General features: G+C 32.5%; 1 protein-coding gene across 8 annotated transcripts in view; it reads left to right on the forward strand.

Moving 5' to 3' along the window:
- RNF111 (ring finger protein 111) overlaps nt 1-20,673 on the forward strand; it is a 140,477-nt gene extending 119,804 nt beyond the window's left edge. For 6 of the 8 annotated variants that reach the window (XM_031955282.1, XM_031955283.1, XM_012543750.3 and 3 more), the window contains 7 exons: nt 4,273-4,624; nt 8,159-8,284; nt 10,280-10,406; nt 14,581-14,673; nt 15,713-15,808; nt 16,920-17,047; nt 19,003-20,673. In XM_031955282.1, coding sequence (XP_031811142.1) covers nt 4,273-4,624; nt 8,159-8,284; nt 10,280-10,406; nt 14,581-14,673; nt 15,713-15,808; nt 16,920-17,047; nt 19,003-19,120 — 1,040 coding nt within the window. In that variant the 3' untranslated portion in view covers nt 19,121-20,673. The remainder of the gene's footprint in view (nt 1-4,272; nt 4,625-8,158; nt 8,285-10,279; nt 10,407-14,580; nt 14,674-15,712; nt 15,809-16,919; nt 17,048-19,002) is intronic. The other 2 variants (XM_003755708.4, XM_012543760.3) reach the window with 1 other exon arrangement.
- Nucleotides 20,674-21,593: the final 920 nt, after the last annotated feature.

Raw genomic sequence — 21,593 nt, forward strand, 5'->3', positions numbered from 1 at the left:
TATTATTTAACATCGTACTAGAAATGTTAGCTATAGTAATAAGAAATGAACAAAAAACTTAACAGATCTATAGGGCATTTATGTTCAAATTGCCTATTCTGCTCTGTTAATCTAGCTGTCTCTGATATCTGGTGCTGAAGAGGGTAGAAGTAGAAAAAGAATTCATGTAAATTATAAAAACTGGAGGTTAGGAGGATATCCATTCCAAGCAGAACAGGAGTATAGAGAAAGAATTAGGCAGTGAGTTTGAGGATAGCTAAAAGATGATAGCTTGAGGGGGATGTTAAGATCAAGTGAGGATTTTTAAAGGGTGAGGTAGACTTGTACATGTTTTCAGAGAAAACATCCAAGAAAGGAATCAATAGATTAGATTAAAGATAAGAGAAGGTAGCAGTGCTTTTTAACCTTGATCAAAATGGATTCTTTGTATACTAACATAAAAGAAGAGAAAATAGGGAATAATGTTAAGGAATTTTGAGATTTAATATACTAAAAAGAGAAAAGATGAGATTAAAGATAAGAGAAGGTAGCAGTGATTTTTAACCTTGATCAAAATGGATTCTTTGTTGTATACTAGAATAAAAGAAGAGAAAATAGGGAATGGTGTTAAGGAATTTTGAGATTTAATATACTGAAAAGAGAATAGAGTTCAGTTAATAGTAACCTTTTTTTTTTTTTTTTTTTTAAAGTAAAAATGTATAAGGATAGGTCTTCTGAGAATATGGAAGAACCAAGGTGGTAGGAATCAAGCAATCCATGATTTTGGAGAGAAATTAGCAGTGATGGGAAAGAATTGTAACAGTGAACTAATTTACTTGGAGGATTAGAGATTTTAAAGGGAAGAAAGTGAGGCTAGACCAAAGGATGTTAGTTTTGGACAGTACCAAGGAAGGGAAAAATTGCTTATCAGTAAAGAATTATTATTTGAAGAGTGAAGTTTAGGGAGAAATGGAATCTTAGGAAGTTATGGTCATATAAAGTATTTTCAGAATTCTTGATCTTAGAAGTTGAACACTTGCGTGTGATGGGGATATATTAGGAATGCTCTGTGTGACTGAGGTAAAATGGAAGAGTAGTCATTGTAACTGAAGAGCCATCATCAATGTGTATGATGAAATCTCCTATTATCAGGGCAGGAGTTAAGGTAGGACATTAGGCCTAAGTCAGGACTTAAATTTGAGAAGAGATGAAGAATCATCTGGGAGCTAAGAGATAATAGCTTGTAGAAGTTTTTATATAGCTAGTGTTATGACAAACAAATTACATATGTAAAAAGAATACAGAGCTAAACAAAATAATTTATTTGGAAGAACAAAAGATCTAAAATGTGAAATAATAAGAAAACTAGGAATGAAAAGAAAATTAAGTGCTTCCAGACCTCAAACTGTATTGTAAAGAAGGAATTTAAAACCATGGTACTGGTTAAAAAAATAAGATGAATGAAAGTCAATCCATAGGCATTTATTAAGTATATTATGTGACACACTATTAGCAATAGGAAAAACTGAAAATATGGTCCCTACTCTCAAAGTGTTTACATTCTGATTGAGACTACATGCTTTGAGGTAATGTCAGAGGGAAGGCACTTGTAGTGGGGGTTTGAGGAGAATGACCTTGAAAATTCTATTGTATACAGACTTTGGATTTATGCTGAACCTTGAAAGAAGCCAGTAAGCAGAGGTGAGAAGGGAAAGCAGTTAAGCCTAACCGAGCTCGAATAATCCAGTGTTTTATAAACTCCAAAACATAAATTACGTAAGAAAGAATTCTCTCAATAATATCTTTTGGGGGGGAAATAGAAAGCAGTTTGGCAAAAATTAGGTTTAGTCCAACTTCTTGTACTATATTGCACAGTAAATTCAAAATGGATTGGTGTCCTGAATATTAAAGATTATGCAAAATTTAAATAGACAAGATCCATTCTGAGGTAGTAAAGTAAAATTTAATCAATAAAAATGTATGTTATAATATTTAAACAAATTTTTGATTGAATTTTAATGTAATATTTAATATATTTATAATATTTAAAGAAAATTGAAAGGGTTATTAATAAAGCTAGTCATTTTGTATTTATTTAGTTTTTCACTATAAAATAAGGGTTTTGAATCTGATGATCTTTAATAGTCCTTCCAATTCTAAAATTGGATGATTCTATCCTTTGTATTCATTAGATGAATGCCGACTCAATTCCTTGACATGCCATAAATACATGTTCTCTTTATTCTTCCTTTGCATAAGCAAAGTTAACTAGTTAACTTTACCTCTAATTTTCTCCCATCTTTAAAAATTCTGAAGTACTTTCAAGACCCATTCTTTTGAATCATTCTTTCACTATTCATTGTCATTTGTAATGCCGGAGAAACTGAGCAGGAGAGAGATGAGAGCTTTTTAATATTTTATTAGTTGGAGAGTATAAGTCTCAAATTATCCAGTCAGAGATAAAGATATACTGGGACCAAGGAATCCATGTTGGTCCCAGGGCTGGAGGAGACTGTCATCTCAAGGAATCCAGCGTTCAGTAGCCAGTAGCCAGTGGCCAGCCTCCAGAGAGGGATATTGTAAATTCTTGAGGACAGAAAGAGTCAGGAGGTCTACTCTCTTGTTTATCTTGCTTGCATTAACAATTTACAACCTTAGAGCAAATAATCCTCGGTCTTAATGGACCCCAGAGTGGGTTTTTACAGCTTAGGGGATTGAGACAGAACAGTTAAGGAAACTGAGACAAGGGAAACTAGTGCAGGGAAACCTACTCAGAACAGTTAAAGAGAACTGTGGCATAACAATTGACCTCTTGTCATATAATTCAACTTATTTATTTTGTTCTCTATGTTCATCTTATGTACCCACATATCATACTAATCATAGCGACCATATCTTATACTACTTTATCAACCCTTTTAATCTTTCACACACACATATACTCACACTCACACTCATTTACTTTTGAGTGTCTGCTTTGATTGTGAGTACCTAGAGGTCAGCTTGGTGACTCAGTGAATAGAAAACTAACTTTAGAATCAGGAAAATCTCAAGTTCAAATCTGACCTCAGATATATACTGGATTTGTAGCCTTGGGAAAATCACTTAAATGCTATCTGCCTCAGTTTCCGCAGGTGTAAAATGAAAATAATAATAAAATTATAAAGCTAATAGCACAGTATCTGGTACATAGTAGTCACTTACTTTTTTTCCCCTGAGGCAATTGGTATTAAGTGACTTGCCCCAGGGTCACACAGCCTGGAAGTGTTGTATCTGAGGCTAGATTTGAACTCATGTTCTACTGACTTTAAGGCTGGGGCTCTATTCACTGAGCCACTTAGATTCCTCTGGTACTTAATCCTTGTTATCTGTCTCTAGCATATTGATTGGCCAATTGTAGTCACAGTATTTAGTGAAGAGAATGAGAAACTAGGATTTAAGACATGGAATTTTATTCTGGTTGTTTTCATTAGTGATCACCCTGTACCCCTTTCTATCCCATTTGGTATTTAGGGTATAACAGGGTATAAGCTGTTACTTACTTTCATGTGTAGCTTATTAAATCAGAGGGAAAATGCTCATAGCAGAAATACATTGGAGAATGTTTTACTTTTTATCAGAATTACTTTAAAGATTATCCAGTTATACATAATATCCACTGTGGCATGTAGAAGGATATATCTCATGTTGAAATAAAAATGGGATATAAAAGTAGAAAAGAGCAGTGTCATTTGAGTAATAGCGGTCTTTTTGTGTGTCTGAAGATCTCAAAGAGAAGCTGATAGAAGCTCTAGATATTTGGAATGATTTTGTTATTTTATAATCATTCTATCTACTTACATAGGCTCAATTTTAGAAATGGAAGATTTGATAGTCATCTAATTTAAGTACCCTGTTTTCTAGATAAGAGAATCCAAATCACAAATAACTTGTACAGTAACTTACAGTTACATAATAATAGAATTGGGCAAGTAACTCTTGACATATCATCCAATTTAGAGAAGGGTGTGGCCAAAGTATATTGTAAGCATTCTGCCCCATCTCATTCCATCAGTGTATAGACAAGGCCTTCTGTCAATGGAGAGCAATCATTTATCTGTACCTTATGTGTTAAGAAATTGATCAATAAACTGATTGATATCTTACTTGCCTTTGGCTACACAGCTCTTCAGAAGCAGGACTTGAACAATTTTTCTGACTTTGTGGTGCTACTTTAATTAAATTTTGTTAATAACAGATAATAAAGAATGTTTTGTACCTATATGTAAATGCTCTTTAAATTATATTTTTCAGATCCTTCTTTAACCAGACCACTTCATCATCAAGCTTCTGCATGTCCCCACTCTCACGGGAACCCTCCTTCTCAAACTCAACCCCCAACTCAAGTGGATTATGTTATTCCTCATCCTGTACATCCTTTCCATACGCAGATGACGTCACATGCTGCATCTCACCCTGTGCCTCCTCCACCCCCAACTCACCACTTAAGCAGTACAGCTGCTCCAATTCCTCAGCATCTCCCCCCTACACACCAGCCAATTTCACACCATATCCCTGCTACAGCACCTTCAGCACAGAGATTACATCCTCATGATGTGATCCAGAGGATGGAGGTTCAAAGGAGAAGAATGATGCAACATCCAACGTAAGCTGTAAATTTGTTTAAAAGAAAAATCTTATTCACTTTTTTTCTTTTTGTCTTTTTAAGTCTTCAAAATCATAAAATTTTAAGACATAATGTACTAATTATTAATTACAAATTTCCATTAATCATTTCTTAACTACTCTCATATTGATAACTTTTATGTGAAAAAAATGTATGTCATGCAATAATCTTATCTGAGGAATATATTTAAAAGTGAGTATAAATTCTGATCTACATTTCAAGATTAGGATATGAATGAATGGAAGAAAAAGAGAAAGGAAAAGAAAAGCATTTACTATGTCTTATGTGGGAATACAAATGGAAAAGCAAAATAAAGGTACTTTTATTCTAATAGAGACAGCACAAATAAGAGAAGGGTTTAGCTTCAGGGAAGATGAGAAGACCTGAGGATCCATTCTTAGGGTCAGTTAGGAAGGAGGTGGTTAGACTGTAGGACTCAATGATAGGCAGATGTAAGACCTGAGATCTTGGTGACAAATAATTTACTTCAGCAGTAGAGATAAAGCTGATGTGTAAAAACGTGTATAATTTCTTAACACCCCCTACCCACCCATACACACACACATAGACACAGAGTATTTATTAAATATTCAGAATGACTTAAAGTAGCACAGCTTCAATAAAAAAATGTTTAGCACAATACAACTGAGTAAGAAAGTGCAACAAAATAGTTGGCTTTTTACAAAATTGAAACTAAAGGTTATACTTAATCCTTAATTGGTTGGAAATTAAAATTTTGAATCGCTTATTTCATTTCTCTACTATGAACAATGAAATGATTATTATTTACTGTCTTGTGTTAATATTAGAAGCCATTTTTAGTCTTTTTTGGTGCCAAAATACAGCTTTAAAATGTAGTTGGTTATAAAATCATCAAAATGATCATAGAGATTCATCTTGGTAGATGATATCTAACTGAAAATAAAGACAAACTAACAAAAGTCTATGAGGGTGCAAAAGTATCCTTTAATTTTTGTTTTATTTAGAATGTTGTGGACATTTGTATCCATTTATGAATTACGCCTGTAGAAAAGTCGTCATGAGATCATATCTTTAGAGTTGAAAAGGATCTTGAAAAAGGTATATCTAATGTTTTCTGTTATAGTTGATGAAGCTGAGGTCTAGGAGACAGAAGTGGTTTGCCCAGGATTACATAGGTAACAAACATCATTGTTAGGATAGGAACCTTGTGCTTTTGGCTCTAGACTTTCTGCTCTTTCCATTCCTGAGATGCTGCTGTTTTCCTCAGTATAGTGAGGAATATAAAAAGCAAATAGGAATAGAAATAGTATAAACATTTTAAGGAGGTGATTGTTTTTGTTTTTGTTTTTGTTTTTAAGTTGAATGGTAGATTTTAAAAATTATGAACATAAGTTTTCATTTTAAATTTGTTGTATTGTGTTGTGTTTTTTCATTTTCCCTCAACTACTCCCATCTTGAACTCTCTTTTTTATTTCTTTAATCTTAGTCTCTCCCCATATATATATGTATGGTTTCTTGTTTGTATCACTTCTGTTTAATCTCTCTAGTCTCTTGTCTTTCAGTTTCTTATCTTTAAAACATTCAGTATATATGTGCTTTGCCATGGTGGTGATGTGAACTGATCTAACTAAAATAAAACAATTTTAAACATTTTGAGATGTTTTGAGATAAGATTCCCTTATCCCCATGCACAATTAAGAAACCATAGGTGAAATTATGCAATACATTTCCATAAAAGTCAAGTTGTGAAAGAGAACATAGATCTCCCACCCTAATGAAAATAAAAACCCTCAAGAAAAATTAAGTTAAAAAGAGAGAAGTAGAGAATGCTTCTTTCTCTGGGTATGGATAGAATTTTTCATTGTAAGTGTTTCAGAGTAGTTGTGGATGGTTGTACTACTGAGAATAAGGAAAGGACCTATTTGTATAAAAAATTTTTAGTAGTTCTTTTTGCGGGGAAGGGATTTCTTGGTAGTTTTTTATTTTTTCAACTATATTAAAGAAAATTTTCAATATTCCCCTTTGCAAAATCTTGTGTTCCAAATTCTTCTCTCTACTCCCTTCCCTAGACAGCAAACAGTCCTGCAATTCTATATAGGTTAAACATGTGCAATTAAAAAAAATATATATTTCTGTATTTGTCATGCTATACAAGAAAAATCAAATGAAAAGGAGGAAAAAAAAAACACAAGAATGGGGGAGGAGGAATCCCAAGCAAACAGCAAATAAAGGTTAAAATTCTATGCTTTGATCCACCTTTAGTCTTCAGTAGTTCTCTCTCTGGATGCTAATGGCTCTTTCCATCACAAGTCTATTGGAATTGCCTTGAATCATCACATTGTTGAAAAGAATCAAGTCCATCACAGTTGATCAGTACATTATCTTATTGTATCTCTGAACGATGTTTTCTTGGTTCACTTCACTTAGCTAGTATCAGTGGAAATATTTCCAGGCTTTTCTGAAATCAGCCTAGCATCTCTTTTTGTGGTGGCAAAGAATTGGAAATAAAAAATGCACTTCAATTGGGATTGGCTAAACAATATGTAGTATATAATTGTGATGGAATATTATTGTGCTATTTATTAGGAATGACAAGCAGGGTGATTTCCAAAAAACCTGGAAGACTTAAATAAACTGAAACATAGTGAAGTAAACAGAATCAGGAAAATATTATACATAGTAACTGTGTTCAATTTAGATATTCTTCACAATATTGTGATCCAAGACCATCCCAAAAGTCTAATGATGAAGCATGATATCTGCCTCCAGAGAAACAACTGATATTGATTAAATATAGAATGAAGCATGCTATTTTTCTCTTTCACTTTTTTCTTCAAGGTACAAAATTAGTGTTAGGGAAATGTTTTACATAATTGTAAATACACACATATATTCACTGTTTTAAAAATAAGAAAAGATCTTCAGAAATGTTACATACACATAAATACACACACACACATATATAAATATATACACACACAATTTATATGTAAATGTGTGTGTGTGTGTGTGTGTGGTATGTTAAATACAGCAGAAGTTAGCTAAATTTGTACTGAAACTATTTTTGGAAATATTTTGAAGAGAGTATTATAAAGGAAGGATAAGTAAGTAAAAATATTGTTGTACTTTTTGGATATATAATTATTTACTTAAGTTTATTAAAGCATAGTGATTTTTCTGTGTAAGAATATAGGGCACAGATGGATTACACGTGATATACTGTTGGATTCAAATTCCACCTTTATGCTTTACCTTTTGAATCTTGGACATATATCACTTAAAGGGCTTTAAACCTCAGTTCTTTCATCTCAAAAACATATGTTAGAATAGATAATCCATCTCTTAGCTTTTTTTATCTCTGTAAAACTATGATGCAATCAACCAGGAGATTTAATTGTCTAAATAACTTGAAGATGATTTCAGAATTATGCTTTTTTTTTGTTTGTGTGTTTTTTTTTTTTTTTTTTTTTTTTTGTTAAGAATAATTTGGAAAGTATTGAATTATTTCTAATTGTCTCTCTTTGTTTTCAGGAGGGCACATGAGCGCCCTCCACCCCATCCACATCGGATGCACCCAAACTATGGTCACGGGCATCATATCCATGTGCCTCAGACAATGTCTTCCCATCCCCGACAAGCTCCAGAGAGGTCTGCTTGGTAAGTTGTCTTCTATGAGGATTGTTGTCTCAGTGGCAGACCTGTGATTTCTCCTCAAGTCTGTATATCTATGCCCTAAATTATCTTATGAAAATTATTTGGGTACTATTGTCTTCTCCAATCAAATATAAACTTATTTCTAGTTAAATTTCTCTTCAGTTCCCTAAGATAACTTTGAGGTTCCTAATCCATATTGATGTTTTTTTTCTTGGTATTGAGGAAATTATTCAAAACCTAAAATGAGAGTGAATAAATGAAACTAGACATACAATTTAGGCAAGTTTGCAAAGCCGTAATTTATACTTTATCATTCCTCAAAAGTTGTGTACATTGTACATTTAAGTAATATCAGTTACTGCCCTTAAAGAACTGCATAGCTTTTGGAGTTAATTGTGAGGATCAGATGTGGAAAAGTAGGTAAAGCTCTTTGCATACCTAAATCACCATTTAAAGGCTAGGTATTCTCTCTCACAGGACTTCTTCTGTGTTTATCCACATGAATTGCACACTCTGAATTTGGGCATTTTAGCTTTTGAAAATTGCATGTTTTAGAGAGGCCCTGTGATTTAGTAGAAAGAGCAGCGTTCTGGCTTTGACTTTTAATGTGTGACAGTCAGAAAGGCACTAATTTTGTGATCCTGGCAAGTCATTTAACTATTCTCAAGAGTCAAGTTTTCCCTTCTCTAAAATGTGTATCATATAGCATGTACCTCACTGTCTATCACAGTATTATGAAGATCACAAAAATTGTTTTAAATTTAGTTTTAAGTTAGAGTTTTGTTTTTAACACTTTGACGGGTCTTTGAATATGTAGCGTGTCATAATAATGTTCTGGTTCATCTTATTCCAACTCATTTTGTTAAGTGCAAAGACCTATACAATGTGTTTGCCCAGCCTGATGTAAATAGCATAGCAATCATACTGTTTAATGAATAGGATTTGGATTGGCCATTATGTTTTCTATTTCATTGTGTGTGCTACAAGTTGAGTGAGATACAGAATCAGGGAGATGGAAAACATAGTCTTTAGTAGAATCAAAAAACTGCTTTATTTTAGAGTATAGCATATACTAAATGCTATATTTAAACAAAGTAATACTATTTATGTATATTGTCTCAATAGAACTATATAGCCTTTTAGAACTGGAATATAGTTTAGGTATCATCTAATCTCTACTTTATAAGAGAAAAATGAAGGTCCAAAGGAGTTAAATAACTCTGTTCATGTTAAAAACAACAACAACAACAACAACAAAAAACAAAACTAAAAACTAAAAGTCCATTAACTTCAAATGTAATGAAATAATTTTGATGTCCGTGTGTGTGTGTGTGTGTGTGTGTGTGTGTGTGTGTGTGTGTGTTTGGTGAGGCATTTTGGGTTAGGTGACTTTCCCAAGTCACACAGCCAGGAATGTAAGTGTCTAAGGGCAGATTTGAACTCAGGTCCTCCTGACTCCAGAGCTGGACCTCTATCTACTGTACCATCTAGCTGCCCTTAGATTATATTTTTAAAGATAGAATCTGATTTTTTTCTTTTTGCTTCTTTTACACATATCTTAATATTATTTAAATACTAATACCTAGGAAAACAGTGTAGCCTAATGGATAATGTATTTGTAGTCTGGAAAATCTGGCATATATAGAGATTTGGCTTTGGGGATATCATTGTTTTAACCTTTTAGTCCCACTGGCATCTCTTTGACACTTAAGTTACAAAAGAAATTTTGACCTACATTGGTGGTGTTTCAAAAGTAGAAGTTCTCTGAATAGTTGAAGTCATAGGTCTATATTGAAAATAAAATAGAACTAGAAATTATAACAGTATTATTTTGAGATAAATTTAATCTTTTGAACTATTAGAATTCTTTGGTAATACTTTGAACTAAATATGTTGATAAGCAAAAAAAAAATTAGTTTTGGAAAGGTACAAAGAAATGTTCTCCTCTTTGATTGATAATAGAGATGAATGGCACCTAAATGATTTTGCTTTTGACAGGGAATTGGGAATTGAAGCTGGAGTGACTGCAGGGACATATCCTCCAGGTGCACTGCATCCTCACTTGGCTCATTACCATGCACCTCCTCGACTTCATCATTTACAACTAGGAGCTCTTCCATTAATGGTAAGATTATTTGTAATGGTAAGATAATTTGTAAATGTTTTGTTATTACAATAATTTTCTTATGGAGCAGCTCGATGGTGCAGTGGATAGAGTACCAGCCCTAAAGTCAGGAGGACATGAATTCAAATTTGGCCTCAGACACTTAACAACACTTCTTAGCTATGTTACCCTAGGCAAGTCACTTACCTCCAATGGCCTCAAGGGAAAAAAATAATAATTTTCTTAAAATGTTCTTTTTGATATTAAGTAATTCCTTGAAATATATGCAATGTTGAAGTTTTTTTGTTTCCAGAGAATTTGTAAAAGTTGCTTTAATTATTATATAAATGTAGAGTAGAAATGTTTTGCAAAAAGTAATTTAGGTTTATTTGCTACAATTTGTTCCTTTAATTTTCATCTTTAAAAATTTGATGTTTTGGGATATTAACATATTTTCCTTCATATATGAAATTGTTATTACTTCTGACTCAGTATTAATAGGCATGAGCTTCGAAATAATAAGCTTTTTGATAGCAAGGGATTGTATTTTCACCTTTGTTTCTATAATGCTTAGTTATTACAGTACTTACTGCATAGCCTTTTTTTTGAGCATATATATTTCATATTAGTTTTAAATTAATCAGATGTTCATTTGATTTGGGGTAATAATGAAACTTATTAATTTTCTCATGCTAGAATCTATTCTGTTTAAAAAAATTTTTTTAGTTTCTCCTTATTACTTTATTGAGTTAATACTAGATTTTAAATGGTCATAAGAAGGTCATCTGCTTCTATTGGACAAGAGATTGGTCCTCACATACAAAAAATATTTGGGATTTTTCATGTAGTTGTCACTCCTGCTATGCTGGGCTTGGTCACCATGAAGCAAAAAGAAGTCTGCAGCTCACAGCTGGGGCCTTATATGCAGAACTTTGATATGGTTCTATCAAATTGATTATTGCCAATTGGAATAGAATAAGAATCCAAATAAATCGTCACTCACATTCCCCAGCTTCTCTTCATAGAAAGGTGCTAGTCTTTCTAAATGCATGAACAGCAGTCCTCCATGAGCACCACAAAACCAGAAAAGGGCGCTCTCTTTACTGAAGTACAAAGGTGACATTAGAGAAGAGGAAACAGGGCACAATTTATTATGACATACTAATTATGTTCCATTTGATTAAACATTAACTCATAATACAATGAATATCTCAGGTTACTCTTTTGCTAATCATGAAGGAGAGGTACATCCTAATAAAACATGCCTTATAAGATATGAAAATTGAGGGACCACATAGCATTTAATCAACTATAGTAATGCAACACATTGCCTTCATTTGGGTTCTGAAAATCTTGATTTGATGAAAAACTAGCAAAGATTTCTTTAGCTGTCCTTATCTTGAAGTTGAAGTTCCTTGGGATTTTATTTGGGCAAGGTCATAAGATCTTATCGATTGTTGACAACATGTTGTAAAATTATAAAGAACTGAAGTTTGAGAAACTAGTACAACATCCAGCCAGAATGGGGGAGTTTACAAGTTTGCTTATAGTGAAGAATGAGTTTCATCTGAGATTACTTGGCTACCACTTATAAAAATTATAAAATTATATCCATTAATATTTATTGAAGTTATACCTTTAAACCAATTTAATAATAATAATTCTAAGATTTTATTTTGCCTTGGGGGTTAATAAGCAATATGGATTTCATTTACTATGAAGTCTTACAGTGGCTAGATTTTCGGGATCTTTTAGTGTCAGCTATCATGTACTTGGTGCATATGTGAGATTCCAGAATGTGATTATTCTTAATTTATAAATGAAATATCCTTCATGTACTTATTGCTATAATAATTATTTATCCCAGGCTGCAATTGATGTAATTATATTATGTGAGATAAAATTTTATGGGATAGTACTATACTTGTTTTGTTTCCCTGGAGAAACTTAAAGAAATTACCTTACATAGGTGAAGGTCAGATTCTCTTGACTAAATTATCCCATGGTCCTTTTTCCTTTCTGAAGAAGAAATTTTCCCACCTGTTTAATTCTGAGACTGGTTATGCTACCTTGTGAATAATGTGGAACTTTGCTGTGTGACCAACTGTTAACTTTGAATTTTGCCTGGAATCAAACAGAGCTAAATGTGTCACATCAATCTCTTCCCTTGAAGGGACAGTCTTGGGACAGTCTTGCTATTGTCATAACCAGGTCTGTCCTTTTTCCTTTCATAGCAAATTTGTATATATAATCAGGAATAAATAGGTAGGAAGAAAGAGAGAGCTGTAGATGTATCCTCAGAAAAGTCAGATAAGATGAAGATAAAAAGTTTTTAGATTTAAAAGAATAGTAAACTTTGAGAAAATAATAGGATTAGAATGTTAGAAATCTAAGTATATATTCTATTGACTTCCAGATGTTTCTCACAGGAATTGTAGGTTTGAGTATGTTTTAGTAATAAATTCCCAAAATTAGATTAAGGTTTTTGCATATAAAATTTCATTAATAATGATAAAGAATTTTCAATCATATTTCTTATTTTAAAGTGTCTTTGTGATAATATAAGAGATAAGAGGGCTCATTTTCTAAGGTAGATCCTTAGAAGGTATCCTGTGGATACCTTTGTCCATATCAAGTATGGAATTTGGATAAAAATAGAAAGAGCAAGTGATATGTAAAAATTTTCTTTGACGTTTCAGGTAAATTATAGGGTTCCTAATTTATTTTTTATAGGTCTATTTCCAAGAGGGGTAGAGCCATATGGATGTGTTAGTTTTCACCACGTGAATTTGTTACTAGAAAAACATATTTGGGAGGTTGTACTAAATTTTGTATTGAGTCTTGTTACTGGCAAATATAGCTGAGTTACCTAAGAATTTCTGCATGTGACTTGGAACCAAAGAAGCAGATCTTCTAGGAAGAGTTCTCTTGAGAGTTTTCCTGAGAAGGGCCTGTTCCAGAATATTCCAAGTGAAATGTTTCCAGGGACCAGATGAATATATGGGACATCTGAGACTCAATATAAAATGTACTGATTAAATGAACATTGTGTTTGGGTTACTGGATTATAAGGAGACTTGATATTATTTAATGTTGATGATTGTTATCGTATTCATGTTTTGTTTTGTTTGTTTTTATGGTGTTTATTGTGTTTTGTCCATGACGATGATAGTATAAATCCTCCTCTTCACTTAGTATATGCTAAGCTTATGTAAGTGGTTTAATATGTAACCTGACTTAGTCTTCCAGTAGATCCTATTTAACAAGGTTTATCTCCTTAAGGGATATGACATTGAAAAAAACATGAAATTAGGATTTTGTAATACTCATAACTATAGTACACTTGTTTCCTGTTGCAAGTTTGTCCTCAAGTTTATAGCCACTAATGCTTACTCAAATTGATTTGGCCTGAGCAATGATGCAGGTGAAGATAGAGGAATGATATAGGAAGACTCATCTTTCTGAATTCACATCTGGGCTGTGGCCTCAAGACACTTATTAACTGTGTAATTCTGGGCAAGGCAGTTAATCCCATTGCTTCCTTTGCTTATTTGTAAAATGAACTGGAGAAGGAACTAGCAAATCACTGCAGTATCTTTTCTAAGAAAATCCCAAAAGGGGTCACAAAGAGTTAGATATGACTGAAAAATAACAGTAGTGTTGTAACACACACACACACACACACACAAATTGTAAGTTCCCCTCCCTCCCAAAAAATAAATTGTGAGTTCCTTTTTTTAAAAAAAAAAAGAAAAAAAGTGGTGTTGTATCATGATTTTAGTTAGCCCCAAAGAAGTTATGCAAAGTCAGGCCACTGGACAAAATATAATCAGATTAACTTTGCACAAACTTTGAGTAGTATGTTTAGCCAAACTACAGTACAGGGCAAGGTCCTCTTGAGGACTACTCATATTGCCTGAAAATAAATTTCATCTCCTAATGATGCTGTAATGAGGACGAGCTGAGATGACACTCATCCCACTTCATCATTAAAATCATCCGATCGAGATTGTCTTAATCTTATATGTAAATATATATAATCTATAAAAGCAGGCTGAAGCTTGGATTTGGCAGATAGCCTTATTTCAAACTGCTTGATATCTTGGGGCACCAATATACAATTTTTTTTTCCATCATGAAAAGTAAGCCAAAGAAATGTTCTGAATAGTTTTAATTTTTGTCTCTATTTAAATAGGTTCCAGACATGGCAGGCTATCCTCACATCCGTTATATTTCATCAGGATTGGATGGAACATCTTTTAGAGGCCCTTTCAGGGGCAATTTTGAGGTTTGTAATAAAATAAGTATGGTTGTTGGCCAAAATGTATTTAATAAAGGGCAAAATATATAACTTACTAGTTTTAGCATCTGTTTGAGTACTATACTTATACTATACGTACTGCATTTCAATGCAAAAGGAAATAATGCATGCAAACTATCCTAATTTTCAAGATAATTTTTAGCATTTGTTGTGTATGAATTTGTAGTTGATATATATATATATATATATATATATATATTGGGGAGGAGAGAAAATTAATAATTCACATAATTTGAGAGACAGGAACATAGACTTATCTGGTACCTTCATTCTAATGGTGAAAAAACTTAAGACCTATATTTGCACAGCTTAAATTAGGGCAGGGGAAAGACAAGAGCTACAGCATGGGTTTCCTTATTTTAAATCTTTACATCTCAACATGTTTCTCTTGTTAAAAGAGGAGTAAAGCATTCAGCAGAAACTGAATAAAGCTAATTGTACGATAAAGTAGTCCATTGTTTCGCACATTTTTCAAATATAAAGACTGCATCTATATTAATTAATGCTGATATTTACTGAATAGAAGTCAAAAGAAATTGGTTTCTTTTATGTTAAACTAAGTTTAATTACATATTGACAATTTTTGGTTCACATATGGATTTGTGAACCATTTTAATATCTCTGTATCCTCATATTGTAATGAACAAAATAACATAAATATCCAAAAAAAAATTTTACTTTGTTTCCCAGAATTCAAATCCAGAAACAATTGTTTCAGATCTAAAAATTCTTTGTCATGTAATCTTCAGGGGGAAAATATATTAGGATTTTCTTAAATTTTTGCTTTCTTGTCATGTATGAAAATCCTAATTTCATGCTTTTTAATTGTAATAAAACATATCCAACCTTTTCTGTGTGCCTATTGTTTTGTACATTGTAACATTAGAGAAATTGGAATATGACTAAGTAAAATCATTGCTGGTATTTTTTTCCCCTTCTGAAATCACTTTCTTTGTGATTCATGGAGATGCCAATTTGGATTTTGATATTTTCACCTTTTTTTTAGGAACTGATTCATTTGGAAGAGCGATTAGGAAATGTCAATCGTGGAGCTTCCCAAGGAACAATTGAAAGATGTACATATCCACACAAATATAAAAAGGTAAGAATTTCTTTTAATTGCCTTGGTGGTGGGGAATTTGAAAGCTCTTAAGTTAACTTTGCTACCTTTTTCATGGCTTGAACTGCCACCTGGTTCTTGCTTTAAGTGTAATTAAAATTAGAATTAGTTTCAAGTTAATTGCTTTCCTGAGATAAATTTTGGTCATTTGGTCAAATGATATACTTCTGTAGCATTTGGTCAAGAATTACTTAGAGTCATACTAATTTGAAACTTTGAAAATAATCTTGTTTGTAAATTATAAGACCTCAACCTATGTGGATTTCGCAGGTACCACTTCTAAGCAACATGTATAGGTGTCATGAAGACAGCAGCACCTTTGGTATTTGTAAAGATTAGGAATTAAGCAATTCTCAAATTCTCTGAAATTACATGGAGATCATTTAATTTCTTATACTTTAGTCCTAGGGCTTGTTTAATTTTTTTGCGCATGGGGTTGATGGGACTATATAAATTAAACATGGTCATCAGGATCCCACAAGAACCTCCTAAAGATGAATCTTGCTATAAAAGAGTAACAAAGTAGACATAAGACCATAGTTGCCCTATTTTTTTTTTTAATTTTGAATTTTAAGGGCTTAATAAGAAATCATTTAATATTTTTGGCACTTCCTACAACTTAGAACTATTTCTTCTCATTCCCATCATCCATTGATGTTGGCAACATCAATAAATATGCACAGTATTTTAAAATAAGTATTAGTTTTCAAAATGGACAAGGTCTGATTTAAAAGTTTTTTCCATTATTTTGTGACTCTTTAAAATTATAGAATTATATATTTATTTTACGTTTGTACCTTTTAAGTTTATATACTACCTTTAAGATAAAGGCCTTCTTTATAACACCAAATTAGTGATAATATTTTTAACCTGTTAAATCCTGAAGCCAAAAAAAGTGTGCTAGCCCCCTAGGACTTATTTACATTACTGTTTTAAACTACACCTGTTTATTAGCCAACAATAGCTGTTTGTTTTCTAAAAAATCTTGTTTGATACTGTTCAATGTCATTGTTTTGTTGATGTTGTGATGTTGATTTAAAAAAAAACAACAAATTTTACTCAGTTGTTCAATACTGTCATCTCTACTAATAAGGTAACAACTGATTGGTTCTCACAGAGGAAACTGCACTGCAAACAAGATGGGGAAGAGGGAACTGAGGAAGACACAGAGGAAAAATGTACCATTTGTTTGTCTATTTTAGAGGAAGGTGAAGATGTGAGGTAATTAAATGTTAATCAGATTATTTTAATTGCCAGCATTTATAAAAGAGTTAAAACCAAATGTTAAGCCTGATTTACTTTTTTTTTTTTTAAACCCATTTTTCCAACCTGGCTTTTTGGTTGTGTGTGATAGCAGAGGGAAAGAAGAGTATATACTTCTATAGATAATAGGATTAATGTATTATACTAGTTGTTGAGAAATCCAAGTTCTGCCTTCAGATCTGCTGTTCATGCATTGGCTTTTGACCTTGGGTGAATCATTGCCACTTGTCTGCATTTTTATTTACTCATGTATTAGAGCCTTCTTGGACCCTTCCACTCCCATGACTTTTTTCCTGTTTCTCTGTGAATATTTGCAAACATTCCTTAGATACTTAAGAGCTTTGTGACTGTGGCCCAGGTCTCTGTACCTCTCAGAGCCCAAGTCTTTTTTTTTTTTAATCTGTAAGAAAACAGGAATTCTAGAATCTCTCTAACATTCTTCACAAAATTGTGAATGACACATTGTGTTTTCAAAATTTAGAGAAACATATGTGATATTATGTCATATTAGCACATCTGATTGCTGGACTTTTGACAAATAAAAATAGTAAGTTGTTTCCTGCCAAGTAAGTTTTTATTTTAGTTGACTCTTAGAGAATCTGGATTAGAATATTCTTCCCTCTCCTGTGGAGTCCATATTGTTTTATCTTTCAAAGTTCCAGAACAACAAAATTTATTTTATAACTTTTGAACTGAAAGGTACATTAGATATCATCTAATCTATCTTGCTAGTTTTATAGATTTAAGAAACTGAGGAACAGAGATAGGACAGCCCAATGCTGAACAGACTAAAGATTGATTCCATACAAAACTTTCTTGTAATTAGTTGAACTCACTTTTACAAATAGAATATATAGTCCATTATGTTGAAGTAAATTAGTGAATAAAATTCATAGTCTCTTGATTTCCCAGTGCAATATAATATGATGTTTTCAGGAACTTAGATAGCAAAAGTGTAATCCTTCAGAATTTGAGCTGAAGATAGCTTACAGTAATGAACTCACTTGTCATTTGGGAAAGCTTTCAGATAAATTATTATTAAAAGAATAATTTCTTGTTACCAATAATGAAATCCTCCTCAGGGCTTCACTTTGGAGTAGTGGTATTTATGTTGGTTTTTGGAGGCTTTGCCACCTATTGCAAGCCTACAGATAGGGTTGAAATTTTAAAAGGTCTAGACCTGGCAATGAACTCTATATCATCTTTTGACCATCCTTGTATTGGAAGAGATTCATCTCATATGACCACTATGTGATTTTTCTCTCCTTCCCTCTCCTCCCCCCACTTTTGTCACAGTAATTCAAAGGTTAAAAGCAGTGATCTGTGTTGTGTGATGATGGCAGGACCCCACTAAAGTCCATTTTGTTGTGCTAACTCATAGGAAAGCTGCCTTAATTGAAAAAAAAATTAATGGTATAGAAATAAATTGCATCCTTTTTTTGTGTTTCATAAAAATAGAAGTCTGAGTGAAGAATTAAAATTGGTCTAATTATTAATTAACTCAATGTCAATGCTTTACCTACTGGGAATCTTTAAGTTCTTCTTAAAATAATAGATTAATGCTTATCCATTTTACCTAGTATTGTGAAAATCCTCTTTGAGCTCCTATAACTTGTTAACTAAAAACCAGGTTTGATTCACCAAAATGAACACTTTTTATTTGTTTGTGGAAACTACTGCTATAAAAGATATAGAAAAATTATACTATCATAATAAATTTTGGATTTTATGCAATTGGAAAGAGCATTCTTAGATCCATAGAAATTAATCTTTGTAATTTTTATTATATTGTCTTTATCCTTTTTGTCTTTATGAAAACATAAGTTCCTAATGGTCTTGAAACAACATATATGGTCTGTAGAGATGCCATTTGTATTCATCATTACATAAATGTTTTTATTTTTAAATTTTAGGCGCCTTCCGTGTATGCACCTTTTCCACCAAGTGTGTGTTGACCAGTGGTTAATAACTAATAAGAAGTGCCCCATTTGCAGAGTGGACATTGAAGCTCAGCTGCCAAGTGAAAGTTGACACCATTTTCCCAGAACTCTTGCCTTCCCTCCCATTCCTGTCCTTTCTGGTACTGCAGTCAACCAAAGATGGCATGACTTACCTGCGCAGATTTGGAAGCATTGAACTTAAAAGAGTGCTGGCTCTGCTACATGGTACAACTAATGCTAGACCTACAAGTTTGTGTATACAGTTGATTTAATGTATTTATAAAAGATTTTTTTTTTTTTTTTAGATTTTACATTTCCCTTTTTATTTTACTGTATTTTTGCATGGTTCCTTGTATTGATTGCATTTCTTTGCACATATTATGGGCTTTGTGACCCTAAACTTGCAGGCAAGATTAGCTGCTTTAGGTAGTAGAATTGTGTGGTCTTTTTGTTTTTAAATAGTACCAAGCTTTGAGAATTATGATTTCATCCATTACTAACCTTGAATTTGTTAATTTAATCAATCATGTATTTTAGTTTATTGTATAGAGATGAACTAGAAAATGATAATATTGTGTATTAAGACATTCCTTAAGTAGGACAAAGTGGCTGCTGTATATTTACAATATGAGTTCTGAGTTAAAAACCATCCTTAATACTGGGAACAGAATACAAATTATATTCAGTCAGATGCAGGTGGCATACTCATCACCAGAGTGATCGATTTGAACCTTTTTGGTGTATCCTTTTAAATTTCCTTTCAGCACAATGCAGATATAGATGAATATCGATGTTATATACTTACACTGCTGTTCTGATTGTATTTATCTTTTTTCTTACATTGTCTAGAAATTTGATCCCTGATTTAATTTTCCCTGCTGTAAAACAGCTCTAATGAACACTAAATATTAATTTCCATTAGCTGGGTTGTATATACTTGCAGATTTAAAGAATTTTTAGGGAAACTGAAAAAAGACATGTAGAATTTTGTTCTTCAGTCTTCAGCTAAAGCACGTCTAGTTAAGATATCTGCTTACATTGGTTTTGTAAACACATTCAATCAAGATTTAGAATTGCAATTGTTGGCAGGTATCCATGCATTCATAGAACTTCTAAAGGTCCCAGGATCATTTTCAAGGGATTTTTATTAGTTTAAAGTTAATAAAGTTAGCTAAATCTACATGTCTCTTGTTTTATTTCTCACTAAACTTGAAAAACTATAAATCTGCAGATACTGTGAGGCACAAATTATGCTGTTACCTAGTGTTGCTCTGGTTATAGAATTCCACTGTATACATTGCCAACAGTCAATCACTGGTTTAAAAATATTAATTTCTATAGTTAAGATTTGCTGAATAATATAGTATATAGAGTTAAGTTAATGTACTAACATTTCTCCTTTGGAGGAAGTTTTAATCCACTTCAGGATGCAAATTCCTTATCAAAATACTTTCATATTACAGAATAGCATAGTTTATTTGTTTAAATGTGCTCAGTAATGCCCCAAGTTGCAAATGCATCCAGACAGTGTTACTGTCATAATGTGGAAGACATGTTCCTATGGATCATATGTGAAGATGTCAATAAGCTTGCATTAAGCCACCTGCTTTGTAAGTGGATTGATTAATAAATACCTTCAATTTCCATTGTCCTTGTTTTTTCATAATGTATGTAAAAACAACATCAGAAATCATGGGATAAAGAATGCGTTTAAAACTGTGTTATAACTTCATGTTTGAATCTGCCCAATTTGGTGTTTCATCTTTATTAAATTAAGGTTACTTAACTTTTCTTAATCCTCTTTTTGGGGTGGGTGGGAATTGGGGTGGGAGGGAGAACAGTAGCAGTTTTTACAGTTAAGATATAGTGGGGATAAGGGGGCCAGATTAAAATCATGAAGACCTGGTTCAAGACCTGGCTTTAATGCCTATCAGCTGTTTGACTATGGTCAAGTTCCCTAGGCAAGTCTCCTAACATAAAAAGAGCTACTGAGTGCTGAAGAGCTGAATTGGTGGAAGGATTTACCACAACAAGCCAGTGAAAATATTCCACCTCTGTCAATTCCACAAAATTCAGCCAAATTCTTTTTTTAATCTGTAGCACATTATAAATATTTTTTTCACTTTGATGCCTGAAATCTAGGGAGGGAAAACTGAAAACTGATTGTTACCTACTTTTTAAATTTAATTGCTCTGTGGAGACAAGTCACGTGGTAATATACATATTTTCAGAGACAAAATTTGAGTTTTAAGTTACAGTTGCATACAAAGTACAAGATGGAGGCAAACTTCTATCTTAACAGAATAAAGGACGAGTGGCCTTTCTGTATATATTATTTCTGTGATAGTATAAAAGATGTGGGAAAATATTCTCTGGTTACTAGAAAACCTGGGTTCCCAGTAAAGGGCTAAAGTGTTTATATAATATTAAATGCAGAATTAGGAACACTTTGACTTGATAATGGCTACTGTTGATTTTTTATTATTATTATTTAAACATAACATTGTTATTTATCATAAAATAATTTTTATAAGGAATTATCTTTCATTATTATTCATGTTGGA

This window comes from Sarcophilus harrisii, chromosome 2, assembly GCF_902635505.1.
Source record: "Sarcophilus harrisii chromosome 2, mSarHar1.11, whole genome shotgun sequence".
NCBI lineage: Eukaryota > Metazoa > Chordata > Mammalia > Dasyuromorphia > Dasyuridae > Sarcophilus > Sarcophilus harrisii.